At 39.5% G+C, this 21,336-nt stretch overlaps 1 protein-coding gene across 9 annotated transcripts in view; it reads right to left on the bottom strand.

The window, feature by feature from the left end:
• The window catches only part of tox2 (TOX high mobility group box family member 2), a 113,368-nt gene that overhangs the window by 25,045 nt on the left and 66,987 nt on the right, over positions 1-21,336 (bottom strand). For 5 of the 9 annotated variants that reach the window (XM_047813562.1, XM_047813564.1, XM_047813568.1 and 2 more), the window contains one exon: positions 7,801-8,061. In XM_047813562.1, coding sequence (XP_047669518.1) covers positions 7,801-8,061 — 261 coding nt within the window. The remainder of the gene's footprint in view (positions 1-7,800; positions 8,062-21,336) is intronic. The other 4 variants (XM_047813563.1, XM_047813565.1, XM_047813567.1 and 1 more) reach the window with 1 other exon arrangement.

Raw genomic sequence — 21,336 nt, 5'->3', positions numbered from 1 at the left:
CACACACACACACACACACACACATTTCTCAGCAGGGAGTCGAAGCGACAATTAGGTTCATTTGAGAATGATTAGCGAGTGTGTTAACTCTTCGCACATGCGCTGCATGTGTGTGTGACAGCAAAGCATCTCTCCAAGAGTCAATCCAAAACCCCCTGCTAACTCCAAACACATCTGCCTTGGCACTATTCTATCTAAACAGGCTTCACGTACTCCACAGAGAATCACTAGGGTGTAATAAAGTGAGCTTTTACAAGCAGTTATAGTCAACTTTGGCGAGAATTAATTCTGTATTAATTATTATCAGTTATTTTCGCTGATCTAGTTTGGCAGCTAGTTGTGAGGAAGCATACTTAGGCGTGTCATTTTGCAAATCTGTCTCGATTCATGTTCAAGCTGGTTATGTAGCTGAGATAGTAGGGACGAAAATAGAGAACATTTAGAAGTCTTATCTTTTGAGAAATAAGATTTACTGCTACATCAAATCTCTTATATCACGCATAGTGCACACATCACTAAACGTTTTTATCCTCTCTAAACTGGCTCTGAAGTCGCTCAGAATGCATCCTGAAGTCATTGCATGCCAAAATGAAGAAAGTTTTCTAAAACAAACAGAAAGCAAAAAGCGTTCGTAAACTCCTAAGGCTTGTCCAAATGCATCATTGGAAAGGCTGTAAATTACTTTTTGTTGCAAAACCATTTGCTATTGCTGAAAAAAAAAAAAACTATTGTTTTCTTCCAGAATATAACTGACATATGAAAAAATATATTTTTAAATTAAAGTCCCCCTCGGGGTATTCTTGTATAACCGTGCCTGCTGCATCAAAACAAATATCCTCGGTTATAAACAGCATTACTGAGGAAATGAGTGTTGAATTGGACATCGATTGTACTGTAGGCCTGTGCTGCTGACTGAACGTTCACTACGTTACATCCATATTGGCATTAAGTGACTGTTTTAATGGGAAACCTTTCTTTTTTTCTTTTCTTTTTTTTTTTGCATGTGCTACACTACAAAAGAAAGCATTGCTGTAAATTGTTTATCAAAATAATTTCGGCACCATGCTCCAGGACGATTTTGACCATGGGTCTCACTTCAGTAGAGGAGGAAGTAGTGGAGATGCCTGCAGTTTGACACAGAGAGCTCGCTTCTACTACAGCAGCATCCACAGCGTCCTCTAAGAGCTATCAGAGAGCCGGGAGGGGGTAAAAAAAATAAAGAGACCGAATAGGAGAAAAGAGCATCACATTTTCCTTCTCTTCTCTGTCTTTTTTCTCTTTGCAATCACCTCTCATTCTATCATCCCACCTCATCTCTCTCTCTCTCTCTCTCTCTCTCTCTCTCTCTCTCTCTCACCCACAACAGCAGGCAGTGAGCTAAAAGTAGTCGTTTCGAAGGCTGCAGTCAGCTGATGCATGCGGGAGATATAAAGCACAGTAATATGGACATGATTTCATGCTATGATAAGATGGTGGAGCTGGTGGCCAAATGAGATACATAAAACAGGGCTTTATCTAGTGCAGTAGTAATAGCTAGTAACGGAGCAGCTCTAGGTCCTCCACTCTCTGCTTCTTTCTGCTTCTCCTGCACTGAGATAAGGATGTTGTGGATATGCTACTGGTATGCTGACTCACAATCGAATCCCAGCTCGGTATCCAAGCTACCGCACACACTACAAACTAGCAAAACTAGTAGATACAGTAAGACGTTCGTAACAGCGGAAAGCTCATCATCCAAGTAAATGGTACAACTATTTTTATAAGAACAGAGTCATCTACGCATGATTAGATCTATATGAGAAACATGTACACAAAGCGTATCCTTGATTAGATAACTAATTAAATTTATTTCAAAAGGGAAAAAAGAAGCATCCCCCCCCCCAATTTGTGATATAATGAAATTGGAAAATAACTTCTATTTCTTTAAAACATTTCTTAATACACAAGCACACTCTCATATCATATTGCGGGGGAAAGAAATAAGGCACCCCTTTCCCCAGAGATAATAAAAGAATTGAATTTTTCCTTATCGGCCCGGTCATCTATTTTTCCGCGGAATGCTATTACTTGCTGCCTGCGGTTGCTAGGCAACAGGAAATATTAATAGGGCCTTTTATTAGGCAGGCTTTCACAGTGCAGCACTAAAATGAAGAAGTGGAAAACATGAATGTGTTACATAAATCTTTAGACCTCGTCGAGCTTCTGCACAAGTCTTTGTTTGGCTCTTGATTTATAGCGCCTTCGCCTCATTTATGGGAAATAGCAGTGTGAAATAAGAAAATGGTACATTACCCTGAAGGACTATTTGAAAATAAATAATCGCAAAAGGTGAAAAGAAAGCTGTTTAAAAATCAGGGATGTTTTTTTTTTTGGGTTTTTTTTTTTGATGTTGCTCTCTTTCCTCACTCTTTTCCATAGTCAAATTTCAAAAAGATTGTTCTTTGTTTGGTGAACGCATCAATCATCTGTGTAATATTGCTTACAGAAAAATGCCTTCTATCATGCTTTTTCAACTGCCACAAGGGGGAAAAATATCAAAGTTATTAATAGTTCTATAAAGCATTTCTGCCGAGAATATGATTCCGAGATTGTGTGGTGATGCAAATATCTTTGGATTGGGGATGATTAATCAAGACAATATTTCAGAGAAAATTTGGTTTGCTGTTTTTTTTTATACTTTTATTTCTAGCGTTTGAAAACGCACACATGCACACACACACACACACACACACACACACACACACACACACACACACACACACACACACACAGACACACACACACACACACACACACACACACACACACACACACACACACACACACACACACACACACACACACACACACACACACACACACACAAGCAAGAAGTTCCACTCCTAGCCCTGCACACAAATATGACATGATGGATGAAGTAAGCTGTTTCTCTAGACATTCATTTAGAAAACCTGGGTCAAATTCAACATAAATATAATATCTGATTAAAGCTGGTTGGAGTCCTAATGTCCACAAACTGCCTCCTACTTTTTGGTAGGCCATCATCTTGAGACTATTTATGGCATGGCGCAAACCACAGTCCAGTTAATTTAAGCTGCGATGGCTTTACCAGGCCCGAGCTGGGCTGCAGATGCATTGCTTTATCCACTGCATTTATTTTATGGAAGTGGGTTCAAAGAATCTGTATCCTGTGGGCTTGGCATAAGGAATACTTTGAGAAGAACTGCTCGTAAAGAACAGATGGTGGAGAATTTGCAAATCAACATGGAGGTGAGAAGACTGTCAGCAATATCCTCGCTGTCTTATAAAGAGAGAGATTGTACCCAGATTCACTCATGACATTGGTTCTGTCCTTGAGCATAATTGTCTGCGAATCGAATGACAAATTTGCATATTTGACACTTAATTGCCTAAAGACTTGATGTATTGAAGGACGTTCGTATTAGTAGCTTTGTCCGTAATGTACAGAAACGATATTGCTAGCGATATGTGAAACTAATTATTCCCTTGTTAGCTTAGAACCAAACCACAAATCAAAAATCAGCAGATTTTCACACATTCAAGTCTCTGCTCACTTTCCTGCTGCCAACAGATATTTCTGAGTATGTTAGTGTGGGCACGTAGCAGATATATCAGATGTATAGCGAGTCCATGTAAAATATATAATCTTTCAGCGATATCTAGCCTGAGCCAGGACTTTCACGCCATTGGATAAACAGCAGGAGGCTCAGTATTTGAGGAGTAATATAAAGGCAAATATTAAAGGTTCACTAAGCAAATGCTTCCAATTGAGCCTTACGGAATGCTGAGTGAAATGAAAAGAATGAAATAAAAGCCAGGCGAGGAATGTCACACGGTGTCCAGAAATGAAGTCTGGACATACAGTAGCACTGAAGCAAATGAGCTGTGAAAATGGCTTTGTGTTCTAGCTTTTTCTAGATCTTTCAACTATGATGATGAATAAGCGTTTTAGCATTTGCAGCACGTTTAAGTAGCAAAATATCCAGGAAACGTGTTAGACGAACATAAGAATATTACTGCTTTACTAAAAGCAATAAAACTAATAAACGGTTTCAGTGACAATACCGAGATAAACCTGATACTAATAACGGATCCTCGTTAAAGCTCGGGCTATTCTCGAGACGACTCACATTTTACACACATTACTACAGCAGCGCAATGCATGACATATGAGTACCTATATCATTCCTGACAGGCTCATCCAGACTGGACGGTTGAGGGCTAGAGAAATACCAGGTGATTTTTTTTTTTCGAGTGTGGATGAATCGGTGCTTTGATATTCTCAGGTTTGTGATTTCAGCTGACTAGAATGGAACCTGATGTGGTCTTCTGCTGTTGTAACTCATCCACCTTAAGGTTGTTGTAAGGTTCTGCGTAAAGAGTGATGATATGATTTACAATAGTCTTCCAGTCTGCTCATATTCTCCTCTGATCGCTCTCATCAACATGACCATGGTTAGGATTTTAGACTATGGATGGGAAGGCCAAGTGCTCAAATCCACCACTGGCAAGCTGCTAACACTGCTGTGCTCTTGAGCAAGACCCAACTGCTCAGTATTATAAATGAAGTGAAAAAGTGACGTGACATACGGCTAAGTATGGTGACCCATACTCAGAGTTCCTTCTCTGCATTTAACCCATCCAAACACAAACCCGGAGCAGTGGGCAGCCATTTATGCTGCGGCACCCGGGGAGCAGTTGGGGGCTCAAAGGGCACCTCAGTCGTGGCCGGCCCGAGACTCGAACCCACAACCTTCGGGTTAGGAGTCAGACTCTCTAACCATTATGCCACGACTGCCCCATGCCCCATGTATGTAAGTCACACCGGAAAATGATGTTTGAGGTAAACATTAACTGAAGCTCAACACCTGTATTTATGCTTTTAGACACTGTGCTGCTGTCGTGATTAGATGAATATGCAGGTGTACATGTATTCCTAGTGGATGGTGAGTGGAAATACTAAATAAACAGGAACATTCATTGTGTAGCAGTGAGAAAATATTCTGGGTGACATAAGAGGAATACAAATTGTTCATGATTGTCAATAACATGATTGTATTCACAAAAGTTCCTGTCACTAAAATAGAGAAAGCTGCATTAACCGAAGTGTTTACAATAACCTGTAACAGTTTGTTAACTGTTGCTTGCCGCATGCTTGTGTACCTAGTACTTCCACTTAGATCAAATCTCCTCTTCCTTCTTCAGAAAATTTGTACAGTACCTTCCTGAGGTTGATTGATAAGATCCGTGCCACTTGATCATGGATATTGGATGTCTAATGCATTGGGGCCACTGGAAGAGGCTATGACAGGTAGCGCATTAGCGAGACGAGTGGGAGCCCTGCCAACTGCATCAGTGCATCAAGAATAGATATCATGTTCATCTGGAAATATTTGATACTCTCTCCTGAAGGAATCTTAGGCCTTTTGGCAAATGGGTAAATGGCTTTCAATCAACTGATGAAGCTGGTGGATCGGGTCTAATAAGGCAGCTGAAAAATTAATGCTAGGCTAGTTGTACGGCACAATCGATTTGAATACACAATATATTTGTGAATAATTCCATAGATTTCAATGTAAATTATTGATATTTTGATCTGGCATGATGGTTGGAGCTACAGTTTGGCGGTTAAACCTATTTGCTACTTGAGGGAATGGAGTTTGGGTAAACTTACTGCTAGCATATTCATATTATATTTGCTGTACTAAAAAACTGAGGTTAAAAACTTTGCCTCAAGGCAAAAATGCAGCAAGGTGATGAGCTCAACATCCCCAACACACAATTTAGCTATTCTCAGAGCTCCACCAGGGACTGAGCTATATTGGTTACTGAGCTCGGTTCACAACCTCTGAGTTTTCAGAATTAAAAGTATCGTGTTCATGAAGAAAACAATTCAATTGCTGGATGCTCATATTAACACATAATAACACACAATAACACACAATGGTGGATTATAATAGTACTGTTTTGCTCTTATGGCCATCTTAAAAATGAAAGTAGCTTTTGGCATAAAAACTGTCATAAGGAATGAGAGCAAGACAATTTCTTGCTTAAAAGCTAATATTACTGATGACTTGTGAAATGGAAGCTGTGTCCCTTCTTAAAAACAAAACAAAACAAAACAAACAAATCTCTCTCAGTATTGAAGACATTCAATTCAATTCCACTCAAACTCATTTTCCTTCTTCCTCTTCATTCACTCAGCCTGCTTTCTTCCACATTTTCTCTCGTTCTTCCATCCCGCTCTCTCTTTCTCATCTCTTTATTTCTCTCTCTCTCACACACACTCTCCCTCTCTCTCCCTTTCCCCTTGTTCTAAACCACATCTAATGAAAACAGATCTCTCTCTCTCTCTCTCTCTCTCTCTCTCTCTCTCTCTCTCTCTCTCTCTCTCTCTCTCTCTCTCTTTTACCAGCTGAGCGTTGGGAGGAAGATGAACCCTAATGGCTTTTTTCCCTCCTTTTTCTGATGATGGAAAATATGCACCGACCTATTGATGTGTCTGATGTATTTCATCACCACAGATTTTGTGCACGTCAAAGCCAAGCCAGCACAAATAAATTCTCAGCAAAACCACACCATGTCGGACCAAATGACACACCAAAAGCTACCTACTGTTTCTTACTAATTTGTCTCTGCAGGAAAATACTCTCTAGCTTTGAGTTGCTGTGTCTACTGTATATGTGTCTGTACTAGACGAAAACTAAGCTGTAGAGGTTCCACAGCTGAATACCAGCATTTTGTAGTGCATACAAGTAATGTGTGATTTCTATCCTTTTTCTCACAGTGTCTCTTTTATTAGTAGTATCAACCGGTCGATGTTTTGGAGTCATGAGTAACTCTCTCGCAATCACTACAGCTATCAGTCTATAGCTTTCGACAGAGAAAATTCCTCGAGAAGTTGCTTTCACAATCCGTCGTCATCCATTCAACACAAGACTCTGTAATCTCTCTTTTCTGCTTGCTGGCATTACAGATATCCAAAATATTCTTTTTCCCCCTCAATATTTCAAGTAAGCAGCAGAAAAAAAAAATCATTTTGAAAATAAAAATCAATGGACACTATATATTTTCACTGAGTATCCTTATTATTTACGGCTTGCCTGCTTTTACATGACAGTGTAGTTTCTTTATAACTGACATTTCAATACCTGAGCAAGACCAGGAGGAATAGACTGTACTGTATGCTAACAGTGATAGAATAAATGCTTGAGCAATACCCGAGCAAAACAGGCACTGATGAATTTATTCAGCAGCCCTTTTGCTTTGAGATCAGATGGAGATGAGCCGCAGAGGATATGATTATAAATTGACTGCAATGTAGAGCTGTCCATCCAGTAAATCTGTTCATCCTGAATTTTTCAGGAGCATTTTTTTTTTTTAGAATTGGCAAAATTGCAACCACAAACTTTTTCATGTAACTTTTACTCTGATGGCTAAATGCGTGTTGTGATGCCATCAAACCCAAATCTTGTCTTGGAGCAAATCTGCTGATAATCTTTGGTAATTTTCAAAAATTCCAAGCCGAATATTACAGGGTTTGCTTGATTTTCTGTTAATTTCAGATCAGTGAATTGAAAAATCATGGAAGGAGTAATAAATTTCACACTTTTATGACTGATCTATCAGTAACTATTCGTAGCTCTCAACATCCCCTCTTTTTTACATATAGCAAAAGGGCAATACTGTGCTATATGAGAGCTAATAAGGTCATTCGTCCAGTCTTGCTCAGTTCTCTTGCCGTCTTCCCGCCCAAAGAACCCTGTGATTGAGACTCACCGAGGGCATTTGGCTTGAGAGCAGGTGACCGTCCTGTCCAAGCATGTTGGACATCATGAGCGCGGGCAGCTCGGGGTATGAGTACGGGTTGATCAGGCCGTTATGGGGCAGCGAGTGACACAAATAGCCGGACTCTGGATCCATCAGATGCAGCAAAGGAGGCTCAGGGTGGTTTGGTGGAGTTATAGGAGGAATCTCATAATCCTCGTCACCACCACCTCCTCCGTTCCCACTGCCTCCTCCCTGCCCAGAGTAATTCTGCTGAAAAAAGAGAGAGAGGAACATTTTTTTTATGAGAAAGCCATACATACATAAGCGGACCAAGTTTACTTTTCAATCACAAATGAAACAGATACTTTAGCAATTTTATTGTGATGTCTGACTAACAGTCAAGATGACGCTATGGTGCTTATGGAAAGCAGGCTCTGATTAGTAATTAGTCATCCTGAATTTGCCCCAAATTGCTCCAAGATGGTTGGAACATAGAATTATGCGTGGCTGCAATCAGCATGTGCTACTGTATCAGTAGATTACATCGTCCCTGGATGAAAGAATGATTTGCTATCGTGTCTTTCTTTTCTTGTACATTCTCATGCACACCTCTGAATTTTTCTCTGATCAACTATGTCATTTAAATGCGGATCGGCCAGACAAAAAAAATATATGACTGCGTTGTACAAGAATGGAAAACTCATACTAAGGGGGAGAGAGAGAGAGAGAGAGAGAGAGAGAGAGAGAGAGAGAGAGAGAGAGAGAGAGAGAGAGAGAGAGAGAGGAGCAGCAGGGGTATTCAAGGGGGAATGAAAAGCAATTTTGTGGGAGGCGATCTGACTGGAGCCCCTTCCATAATGACTGAGTCAAATTAATCATCAGAAATAATATTCTGCTGTCAACCATTCAAGAGCTTTTTTAATAGAATTTTTATGATTCATGTCTGCCCATATACATCAAACAGTCAGTTCTGCAACATTTCAGAAATCAATTCAATATCATCTTTGTGTTGCCTGTCATCTTCTCTCACCGAACGGCCATTTATCTTGCAAACAAATACTTTTAGCAAATCTACGGCTGAGCAAGAGGACAGAGACAAGGATTCAAGGACCTCTGATTTTACCTGACTAGTGTATATTTCTTACATAAAAGACCTCTGTTGCTTGCATGTCACAATAATTCACCTTTTCCCCAAGGCTGAGAAGTCAAGTGGAATATTTTTGGCAAATGGCATTGCTACACCACTAACATGAGGTAACATAATAAAACTTGACATACAGGAAAGTACAATGGAAAAAAGAACTGCCTAAAGTATAGACCAGGTATTAGACTTTGTGTTACACCAGATCTTGCACAAATAATAGAAGCAGCTTCTATATTTAGTCTTATTACTCTAATACTATATTTGACTTTAGTTCTGTAATGCAGTGGGTTTATTTTTAAAGCAATTGTTAAAGCCACTATTCCCACTTTTGCTTATGAATACCTTTGTTTTCCCGGCCGAAGTTTAATTAGTGGAAAAAATGCCAATGGCTTCAATGTGATTTTCTCATTGGTGATATTTTCCTGCCAGGGTTTGGATATTAATTTTCTAAATGGTCCCTTTGAAGACAGATGTCTTTGTAAAGCTTTGGGGCCTCCCTGTTATTGTTTGGTCTAATGGACGCGAAAACGAACATTTCCTGAGATTCAATTTCCCTCATAATTGTTGGAAGGAAACTAAATTGTCTGTTGTAAACATCGAGAGCCATTGTGTGAAGAGAGTCTCTTGCCACGTCCTCTGGAGAGTTCTCACATGTCTATGATCTCTGACAACCAGGCTCTGGATTACCAGGAGGTCTGTTTAAATGTGGGAATGGAGAATGGTAACTTCTCTAAAGACAAAAGGAGCCTGAATTGCTACTTTGCTTAGGAGATAACAATCTCTACTAATTTTATAGTCTTTACTATGACTGCTGCTAATGTATCTATCTGTATCTGTCTGTCTGTCTGTCTGTCTGTCTATCTATCTGTCTGTCCATCTGACTCTGTCTGTTTCTCTGTCTGTCTGTCTACCAGAATTAAAAAAAATATTGAGTCTGTTTTGTAGCTGCAATGCAATCCAAAAACCTGTACTTGCGTTATAAATGTTCAAGAACCAGATTTAATCATTTTATTAAACATTTTGATAAGAACATTATTTATTATGAAGCAGCTTAATAATCAGCATTATGTTGGCCATACTGAACTATAAATAAGTATATCCAACATGACAGGAGTTTTTTTTTTTTTTTACTGTTTTTTTGCTCGGATTCGGAATCGTTTGATTCAAACATCAGTGTCTTTTTAACCATTTAGAAACTCATGGTAGAGTTTTAGTAGTATGTTGTAGTATTATAGTTAAACAACTATACTAAAGTTAGAAAGCACAGTTTCCTGACCATAGACACTCCCTCATAAACAGCCTTTCTAAAAGAAAAAAAAAAAGTCACACAAATCTTAAATCAGTGTATTGTTTAATATGAATGAATAAACAGGACGAATTTAGCAACACGCTGTAATAAAGACTCTGGCTTGCATAATCCGGTACTTAAAACTCTTGTAAAAGTATATTTAGTATTATAAATCCCCAAGCTCATTCGTGGAAAAATATTTAATTCTAACCAATTTTAAAGGTGCACATATACGGTGGTGTAAATTTTTTTGCACATTTGTCACATTTTAATGTTTCAGAACATCAAATAAATTGAAATATTAGTCAAAGATAACACAAGTAAACACAGCATGCAGTTTTTAAATGAAGGCTTTTTAAACACACACACAAAAAAAAACCCTGAGTTTAATTTCTCTAGCCACACCCATGCCTGATTACTGCTACACCTGTTCTCAATCAAGAAATCACGTAAATAAGACCTGACTAACAAACTGAAATAGACCTAAAGATCATCAAATCCTACACATCATGCCTGGATCCAAAGAAATTCAGGAACAAATGAGAAAGAAAGTAATTGGGATCTAGCAGTCGAGAAAAGGTTATAAAGCCATTTCTAAAGCTTTGGTACTCCAGTGAACCACAGTGAGAGCCATTATCCGCAAATGGTGAAAACATGGAACAGTGGTGAACCTTCCCAGGAGTGACCGGTCGACCAAAATTACGGCAAGAACGCAGCGATGACTCATTCAAGATGTCACAAAAGACCCAGCAACAACATCCAAAGAACTGCAGGTCTCACTTGCCTGAGCTAGTCAGCTAATGTCAGTGTTCAGGACTCCACCATAAGAAAGAGACTGGGTCAGTTATTAAGTTTAGGAGCAAGCATTTAAAAACTGTTTACTTGTGTTATGTTTGATTAATATTTAAATTTGTTTGATGATCTGAAATATTAAAGTGTGACAAACATGAAAAAAAAAAAACAAAAAACAAATCGAAAAGGGGGCAAACACTTTTTTACACCCTTGTATGCTAATCACATATTATGGCAACGCAATTTGTGCTGAATATAGAGTTCTGAGTCTTTTGCTATCAATATTCTTTAAGTAACTGAAATAAGAAAGAATGTTAAGACATGTCCAGGATAATATTCACTAACAATATAAGTCCCATGAAGCACCACAGCAAATTCTTGCTGGCATAATAATCATTCTTTGTATTAAGTACCACAGTTTATTATAGCAAAGCACAGTATTCGATAGTGAGTATACTGTATATGTATTACTTTTCATAAACATGCATCACCCCAAATGAGCTCAAATCACCAAAGAACCCTTTCTCTTAAAAGCATGCTTAATCCAACATCGACGGTGTATGCTTAATCTAACATCGACTTCCCTCCAGGCAAACTGGACTCTTAAGGCAGCTGTCCTGTAACAGCAGCTGTCCAGATGTTGCACCAGCTTTCTGTGAAACATTTACATTTACAGCATTTGGCAGATGCCCTTATGCCCCACATTTATCTCATTTATACAGCTGAGCAATTATGTGTTAAGGGCCTTGCTCAGGGGCCCAGGACGGGCAGCTTGGTGGACCTGGGATTCAAACTCATGACCTTCTGATCAGTAGTCAAACACCTTAACCCCTAGGTCCACCTGTCTTCTCACTTCAGAAGACCACTTCCCTATCTTCAACTCTAACAACTCTAGACTGTTCCTCCTTAAACTGCCATGTCCGATAAGTCTTTACACAGTCTTATATAACGTTTGTGTGCAGAATTTATAATGAATCATGCTGAACTGATTCCTTGCTGATTGGGAGTTAAGATGTCAGTTTACTTGTTAGAAAATGTAAAGTAAGTGCTTCAACAATCCTCTAGACCGTCATGGACAAACAAGGCTCATCACTTCACTTCAATACACGCATGGATTCATCAAATCCTGCTAAAACCATAGCTTCTGAGAGCAGAACCAAAGCCAATGAGACTTACTTTGGGTGCAGCTGCACAGGACAGTAATAGACAGAAAACATCAGAAACAGAATAGAGAAATACAGAGGGAGATAGAGAGAAAGAGACAGACAGAGTGAGTGAGTGAGTTTGTAAGTAGCATTAAACTCAAGCCACAATGAACGTCCTTGATGATGAAATGTAAATCTCAAGGATGTACCAGCTGAACGATTTGGACAAATGCATAATTCATAATACAGAATGTAATTGTGTGCATTACAGATGTAACGTGTGTGTGTGTGTGTGTGTGTGTGTGTGTATGTGGTCTCTCCTTAAGTCTAAACAAGAAAAGTGTTTAGTGTATATTTGGCCAATTTTTTTTTAAATAGCACCTATGCGACCAGAAGACATGTTGACTCTGCTGATCTCCTTGTTCTCTGTTTGCAAACTGTTCCATTGTGTCCCTCAGTTCAATTTTCAAGGATATTAGAACTCAATTTGAATGCAAGATGGTGTCCGTGTTGAGTTTAAGGGTTTCAATTTAGAGCCTTCATTAACTGGAGCAGAAGAGCCACTCTAAAATGAATGCTATCAAATTTCTGAGAATATCTAGAACGCGTGCGTGATACGCTCAACACGTTTGCTGTTGCTTTATTAGCTTAGGAACGAGTACACACACCCACACCCACACACACACAAAACACCTTTTATATGAAACAGTTGAAGAGACAGTTAGTGAGAAGATGGAAGGCAAAGAGAGACTGAAAAGAAGAAAAAAAGGGAAAAAAAAAAAAGTAAATATGAGCAGGGGGAAAAAAAAATCTGTCTAGTTTGGGAAGGTTTCCAAGCATCTCTGGCATTAATCTAATCCATTGTATGCTGGCAGACTGATTAGATGTCCAACCATATGACCATGTGAGCTTCAGTCTTAACACAACAGATGCCATTTGGCCATAAAGTTATTTTTGTCTAGTTTATTACACCAAGAGCTTCATTAATCCAAATAGATTTAACGTGAAGCTTGTTCTGCAAGTTGGAACCACAAACCTCTAACTATTTAGTACTTTTCTTAGAGCTGGATGAGAATTTCGAAAAGATTGTGACCTTGAAGAAGATTTTAAAAAGAGATAAATATGATATTAACATTTGTTATCTAAAAATACACACACACACATGCACACTTGTATATGTGTGAAACAGTACAGCTCTGTTACAATAATCCCTAGATTAGAAATAGTGTTAGGAGCCGCTGGAGATGGTTTTAGTCGGCAACTATGCTCATTAAACCTGGACCACACTGTACGCCAGTGTGGTCCAGGTCTAATATTTGTGAAATATTCAGTAGTGTGATTCGGGGAGCTGTGGTTTGGTGTTTATTAGGTGTGTCAATAAGTCCAAGTGTGAGACAGAGAGGGAGAGTGTGTGGTGACAGATTCCTCCTTTCTCTAATATGCACTTATCTGCTTATATTAGTGCAGTGACACAAATGATTTATGTCTATGCATCCTAACCTTGCACACAAACAGTACAGACAAAGCAAGCCACTTATCTCAGAATCCCAGTGTGTGTGTGTGTGTGTGTGTGTGTGTGTGTGTGTGTGTGTGTGTGTGTGTGTGCCTTTATCGAAGCAGACGTTTTGGAGAGTCATCTGTTTTTATTTGGCTGGCAGTAGGCACCCATCATAAATTACCCCTAAGACCAGACGCACACTTCAGTGTGACTGGATATATGTGTGTGTGTGTGTGTGTGTGTGTATGAGAGCGAATGGAGGTTGCGTGTGTCAAATCAACCCACGCAAATATTTACCTATTCTGCAGTGACCACTCCACACTCCATGGGTGAAATGGGTTCAGATCTTCAGCAGCAACAAACAATTAATTAATCACACTTGGAAGTTAAAGCCCATCACACCACTTACTGTACACACCGATTCTTATCAAGCCACAAATATAGCTGTGAACACGGAGCCTACACACCATCTGCTCATCCCCATATTCCTCTTACAGCACATGGCTTAGGCTAAAATATCTAACCCTCCAATGTGCTTGTGCATGTGTTGCTGTGGCATTGTGTGTGTGTGTGTGTGTGTGTGTGTGTGTGTGCGCGCGTGTGTGTGTACATATGTAGGCTTTCTAGTATCTATTCTACACTCTGAAATAATATCAGGCTTTTCAGACATAACAAAGCCACAAGACTCATGTTACTGTAACACAAGACCAGAGCAGCAACGCTCTCTCTCTCTCTCTCTCTCTCTTTCTTCTTCTGCCTCTGTAACACCCCTACACAAGTTATTTAAAACATACACAAAGAAAAGCACTAGATTAGCAGCCTTGTCTGACCAGTCGGAGTTAATAAGAACAGACATAAGAGTTTAACTCCCTCTCTTTCATATGGCAGAAATTGGATTTTTTTTTTTTTTTTTTGCCAATTGCCTTTTTACATCTCTTCACAAACCTGGCCTCTAGTCGCTCTCCTCATAAACCAGGCCAACTCCATTTCTGTCAGGCTTTATTAAGTGTGTGTGATGTCACTGAGGTTGGATTGATTTGATTGGCTGGTGGCACTGGCTACTTCTGACAACAGGAAGAAGGAAATTTAAAAGTTACTGCTTAGAGGATTAGATTATTTATACATGCGTTAGATCTTGAATCGATCATTTGATTTCACGTCGAGAACGATCTCATGCTGCGTTGTCGTTTAAATACACCAATAATCTCCACATGCCTCGGTGATCACGTGCCATGAAACTATAACTGTAAGGTCAATTAATGCTTCTCTGCGTTGAATGTGAAGATGTGTGATGTGCTTCTTTACCTATAAACTCCTACAACGGTACTCGTGCACACACACTGCTTCTCAGGCACTTTGCTGCATCTCCACACTTCAAGCTTCACGCTGACTCACGGCATGCCAGTGTGGGCCCAGGTTTCAATTAGCAAGATTTAATATCACCAAACACCCTCTGACTACAACTGCTCATTCATTTAGCTGCAGTAGGCTCTTTATCCTGGCCAGGATGGATCCGGAGTCTATCCCCGGGTGTGAGGTTGAGAACACGCTCTGAATCACACACACACACACACACACACACACACACACACACACACACACACACACACACACACACACACACACACACACACACACACACACACAAACAGGCATACCCACACATTCCCACACTCATTCACACCTAGGGGCAGTCACATAGCCAGTCTTCCTAGCAGCATGTTTTTGGAAAGCCATGCAGGGAGAACATGTTAAACACATCGGTAACTCGGGACCCTAGAGCTGTAAGGCAGCAGCGCTACCCGCTGCACCCACCGACGTGATGCCCCACTACTGATAACTCCATATCAGTTCAATTAATGCGATACTCAAGTGATTTTCCACTTCATCCCTAACCACTGTATATACTTTACCAAAGACATTGGTTTTATTGTCCCATTTCTAAAAAGGCACATTATACAAATTTTATCTTTGTTTTCTTAATGCTGTCATTCATCTAAGATCCTTAATGTTTTCCAAAATCAAGCATTTTCTTTTTTCTGCTATAATCACACCAAATCTAAAAAAAAACTGTGTGACAAGTATGTTTTGACCTCAGTATCAGGTCTGATCTGCCAATCAATCTGAAGGACAGAGTCTTACAAGGCTAAAATAAATAAAATGACAGGAGCATAGAGGAGGAATAATTTTGTCCGGTCAAAAACGTCTTGCTTCATATCTGTCCTTCTGTTTCTGTTTCTTTTTTACATTGGACAGGGGAAGCTTGCTGGCTGAACTGTGTCGGGTCAGAGCTAACAGGTCATTATAACTGCACGGCCGACTGGAAAAGACACACTACTGAGACATTACAGAGGACAGTCAGGTGACGTGGGGGAGAAAAATGGAATTAATGATAAGGAAATGGGGACAGAGAGAGAGAGAGAGAGAGAGAGAGAGAGAGAGAGAGAGAGAGAGAGAGAGAGAGAGAGAGAGTTTAGCTGAAATAAATAAAGGGTGATTAAATTGCAGATTTGATGAGTTTATTCTCTAAAGATGACTCAAGAACTAACTCAATAATATCTGCCTGTGATGCTGTGACTGGATAATGAATTGCCAAATTATCTTTCATAATAATCAACAAATCACTCAAGGGAATAAATGTCTTTTGTGTGTGTGTTAGGGAGAAAGGGAAGAAGAATGAAAGAGAGAGAGAGAGAGAAAGAGAGAGAAAGAAAGAGAGAGAGAGAGAGAGAGAGAGAGAGAGAGAGAGAGAGAGAGAGAGAGTGTGAGAGAGAGAGGCCAGAAGGAAGGTGAGTTGGACTATATATTCTGGTTTTAGTATGACACACACACACACACAAACACACACACACACACACACACACACACACACACACACACACTGATCAACGTATCAGAATTATCCAGACATTTACACAAGTAGCCACATTGTAGTCAGGACAGTGGGCTTTCTCTCTTTTGTGTGTGTGTGTGTGTGTGTGTGTGTTGCCTAAATATATAGGCACAAGCATCGTGGCTTCACAAGTTCTTTCTAAATGGCATCTAACACTAAAGAAATCATATACAGTATGACCCAGTCATGAATAGATTCAGAACAGAACACTAAATAGTACACAAAGTAAACCAAAGTTCAGCTTGTTTTCTGAAACATGCTATTAGAACGTTATTCCACTCTGTACTGATGTTCACCAGACCACCTCAGTATATTGTACACGCCTGGAAGGTTCATGCAAATCCTAGTCTGCAAGAGAATGTTGCAAGTAGAAGGGACAAAATATTATAAATATTTAAAAAAATCTAGATTTTCCTTTGCCACAATCCCCTCAGTCACCTCCGACTTGCTTATTGGGGATAAATACAAACACATTTAAATATGTTTAATCTCTGTATGTATGTACTATATTTCTTGATGTTCTGTAAAGCTGCTTTGAGACAATGTCAATTGTTAAAAGAGCTATACGAATACATTTGTATTGAAGGCTAAATATTTCGAATTCTGAAAATATGTTCATGCTATATGCCAAGAAACCAGAAGAACTGGCTGTAATTCAAATTCTGTCTGTACAGTGCATGGGTTTTAAGATATGTGGCAAAATGTAAAAACAAACAACAGCAACAGCAACAAAAAGACCTATCTGTCACTTTGCTGAGTAACACAGAAAAATGTGGTCATTGACGATCACATAATGTGGAATCTGAATAATAATAATAATAATAATAATAATAATAGTGTGTGTGTGTGTGTGTGTCTAAGCTGTGTATGGTAACACTTTGTTGTAAAGATTTTGCTTCCATTTTCTTCTTTTTACTATCAAATCTCTCTCTCACTCTCTCCTCACACACACACACACACACACACACACACACACACACACACACACACACACACACACACACACACACACACAAACACACACACACACACACAAAAGATACAATAAACAGAGTATTTGTCTGTCTGCTGCAAACACTAATTCAATGCCCAATTCTGTGTTTATCAGTCCTTCCCAGCTGTATGTGTGTGTGTGTGTGTGTGTGTGTGTGTGTGTGTGTGTGTGTGTGTGTGTGTGTGTGTGTGTGTGTGTGTGTATGTGTGTGTGTCTCACTCACTTGTCAGTGTGAACAGACACATTGTCAATTTAGTCTATATCTGTCCACAGACTTCACACTTACCAAAAGCATTTGTCTAGCTAGAAGGTCATCACTGCAGACTGCAGGTCCAAACGACACACGAGGCGTGAGCTACGGTATTAAACTTCTTTATTTCCAAAATGATATTTTCTAACTTCCTCATTAATTCATTTCAAACACAAGCTTCTCTCCTCTTATCACTAGCATATAAGCATTAAAGATATTCTGCTGTAGAGATTTCTGTCTAAAAGTGGCAAAATGAAAACGGTGCCATTGTGGGTTTCATCACGCTGAGCACACAGCAGATGGAGAAGTGCAGCAATGTTTATCTAATGGCTTTTTAAACATTGAGGACGCTGGGTGGATTGTGAGATTGATAACACCATGTATACAAAGAAAAAAGCCACGCTTAAGTGGGTGGCCCAATAAAAGCCCATTTAACTGAGCCATGTCATTCATTTCCAGTCTGTAATAATGGTATTAAAGAAGGTATCGGGCCAGACTTGGCAACCCGAACCCTTTAAGTAAACACCCAGCTGCATTTGTTAGCAATCCGGTGTCAGAGAGGTATTCTAAACAGCCGGAGATGGGTAGGGAGTGTTGTGGGGCAGTTTGAGAGAGAGAGAGAGAGAGAGAGAGAGAGAGAGAGAGAGAGAGAGAGAGAGAGAGAGGGAGAGAGGGATGAGTGCTTTTGCTGTGACATCAAATCTCACTTGCCAGCCTTCTCTCTCTCTGCTTTGTCTTCTGATTCTCTGCTTGGTCAGCGATTGGGCTATAGAAATATTTTGGCAGGCTCTCTCTTTGTTTTTGTTTCACAAAAAAAAAAAAAAAAAAAGATGGAGAGAGGTAGGCTAGAGGGTTGAACGCATATTTGCCTGCTTCACTCTCTCTCTTCCTCTCTTTATCTCTCTCTCTCTCTTTTCAATCTAAACAGCGGGAGGAAGTTGTAAATCACGGTAATGCACTCAGCTGTAATTCAGACCAGCAGGGAAAAAACACACACACAGAACGCATATGTACACATAACACAAGAGCACACACACACACACACACACACACACACACACACACACACACACACACACACACACACACACACACACACACACACACACAAAGGCAGGAGTTTACTGGCAGCATGGCTACTCTTTAATCAGTGAAAATGAGCCAATGATATAAAATCCCCAATCACAGTCAATCAGCAGGCTTCCTGTCAGTCACAGTGGACTGCAAACTTCAATCAGACTCTTGTAAAATGAGTTAAGTCCAGTCTGTCTACACACACCTGCTGTCCTGCCTTTGATCAAATTATATGATCCTGTCGTCCCTTAGGTGTGTGTCATACAAGACGCCAGTCGATCCAGGTCTGAGCTGCTTTGTCGTGATGCAAAGCTACCTGGGAAATCGATATCGGCTATAAAAGGCATAGTTTTTCTTTATTTCAATGGAAAATAATACATAGCCATTTACAAAGAGGTCAACTTTGTTTTATATATATATATATATATATATATATATATATATATATATATATATATATATATATATTTTCCTCACACTACACCTTTTGGAACCAGAAACCAGGAAGCAGAATTCTTTTCCACTGCCCTTCGGTGTCCTTCCCCCAAACAAGTGTAGAGTTTATATTAGCTGTTCAAGAAGGAACAAATGATTTTTAAGGATGAGGTGAGCAATATCGCTCGAGGTTGAGAAGACACACACAGTGTCACACGACAAGAAATACTGAAGAGACAAATGAAGTAAAAAAAAATATATATAAAAAATTTAAAAACATAACGAGTACAAACATCAGTTTGTGTGGCACGAACACAGTATGAACAAACACTAAAATTATTTTTTTTCCGGTGCGCTTAAATGCATTAGTGCCACAGCCAGCAATTAGAAATGTTCCTAATGAATCAAAACCAATTTTTTTTCCATGTAAAAAAAATCATTCGAAATTGGTCCGGAGCGAAAATATATTTCAATCGATTAGTCTCTGTATTTTCCATGTGATTTTAAGGCATTTTAGCTATCAAGAAAAGATCCCAGTTTTTAGTCTCTCTCCCCTCTCTCTCTCTCTCTCTCTCTCTCTCTCTCTCTCTCTCTATATATATATATATATATATATATATATATATATATATATATATATATATATACACACATACATACACACAGGTAAAAGTAGCGTTTGGGTTTACTAAATGGAATATGTGGTCAGTCAGATTTAAGAAACTATATTACGTAGAGTTTCTAAACAATACATGAAAACAATCTGTGTTAACATGGACCCGACGGACGCGTGTGACTTACGTAAATTCAACAACCTTTTTTTTCTCAATGTACCATAGACTTTCCATAATGAAAAGAAAAAACTCGTTTCAAATTCCCGCGCACTAAGAAATGGACCCGAACCCAGTTTTCTCATAGTTCCTGTTTGTATGTTGGTTCCTTTATTTCAGTGTGTCGTGTATGAACAAAAGAAACAAAGTAAAAATTGTGTTGATGGCAACGTATTCATCACCTCTGGGCTGTAATAAAATATTAAATAACTAAAGAAAGATATTAAGCGCTGGAAAGTGTTGGTGATGAATGTGGTATGTAACGTTACAGGGTGTATTTACATTCGGAAAATATTTTGTGAGCACACTCGCCACTCCTGTGACCTTCTGTGAAGCAGAATGAGTCTGAATTCTTCCAGCATTGAAGTGATTGAGGCCCCTGGACTTTCAGCTCACAGTGATGTCATCGGCGTGGTTTTCCCTCGTCACTGATCTACAACGGCTAGGTCACGTAAACTATATTTATGATCTCGTATAACGATGCTGGAGAAGACGTGGTCAATGGCTTCATGTATAAAAGGGACGGTGTGGGCTGGAGCTGAACAGAGATGACCAGCACGTTATGATTAACGCAGGGAGAATTTATAAGAGAGTAAAAAAAAATAGGTGAGGTAAAAGCTTGCCAAAACACTTAAGATGATACATCGGTCGCAATCTCTCAGGCTAGTTGTTAGCTCTACAGAGTACTTCCTCTTTCCCTTTTCAAAGTCTTAGTTTATTTCTAACCAATTCTTCTTCAGGACAAACTGCTCGCTCTTCTCCTTCTCCTCTCTGTGCTCTGCTTTCTCAATCACTAGCACGGAGCCCCGAGGACCAAGAACGGCAATCAATAAAACCTTGTTTCGCTAATTGCGAGATTATAATCTATGCCTCTGCGTCTCCTACAAGTCCAAACAGCAAGGCCATTAGAGAATTATTCCTTCTGTGTACTGAGGCCAAGCGTGCTAATGCTAATACTAATGCTACTGTTGATTCTCCACGTCGATAGCAGAGATCCCGGCTCAGCAGCACGGGCCGAGCGAATGGGACTGTCTTTAATATATTCAATTAGGTCGGAATTAATCATTGGGGAGAAATTTGTCTGGTCTGATAGGCACAGATCACAGAGATATTCCCATAGTGGACTCTGGAAGTTTTAGTGTATTTATGGAGATTTATGTTTAGAGAGATAATCGAAAGGAAATAGAAACAGTTGCATTTAG

This window comes from Tachysurus fulvidraco, chromosome 5 (genome assembly GCF_022655615.1).
Source record: "Tachysurus fulvidraco isolate hzauxx_2018 chromosome 5, HZAU_PFXX_2.0, whole genome shotgun sequence".
In the NCBI taxonomy this organism is placed as follows: domain Eukaryota; kingdom Metazoa; phylum Chordata; class Actinopteri; order Siluriformes; family Bagridae; genus Tachysurus; species Tachysurus fulvidraco.
Note: the sequence above shows the minus strand (reverse complement) of the source record. Positions and strands in the feature narration are given on the sequence as shown.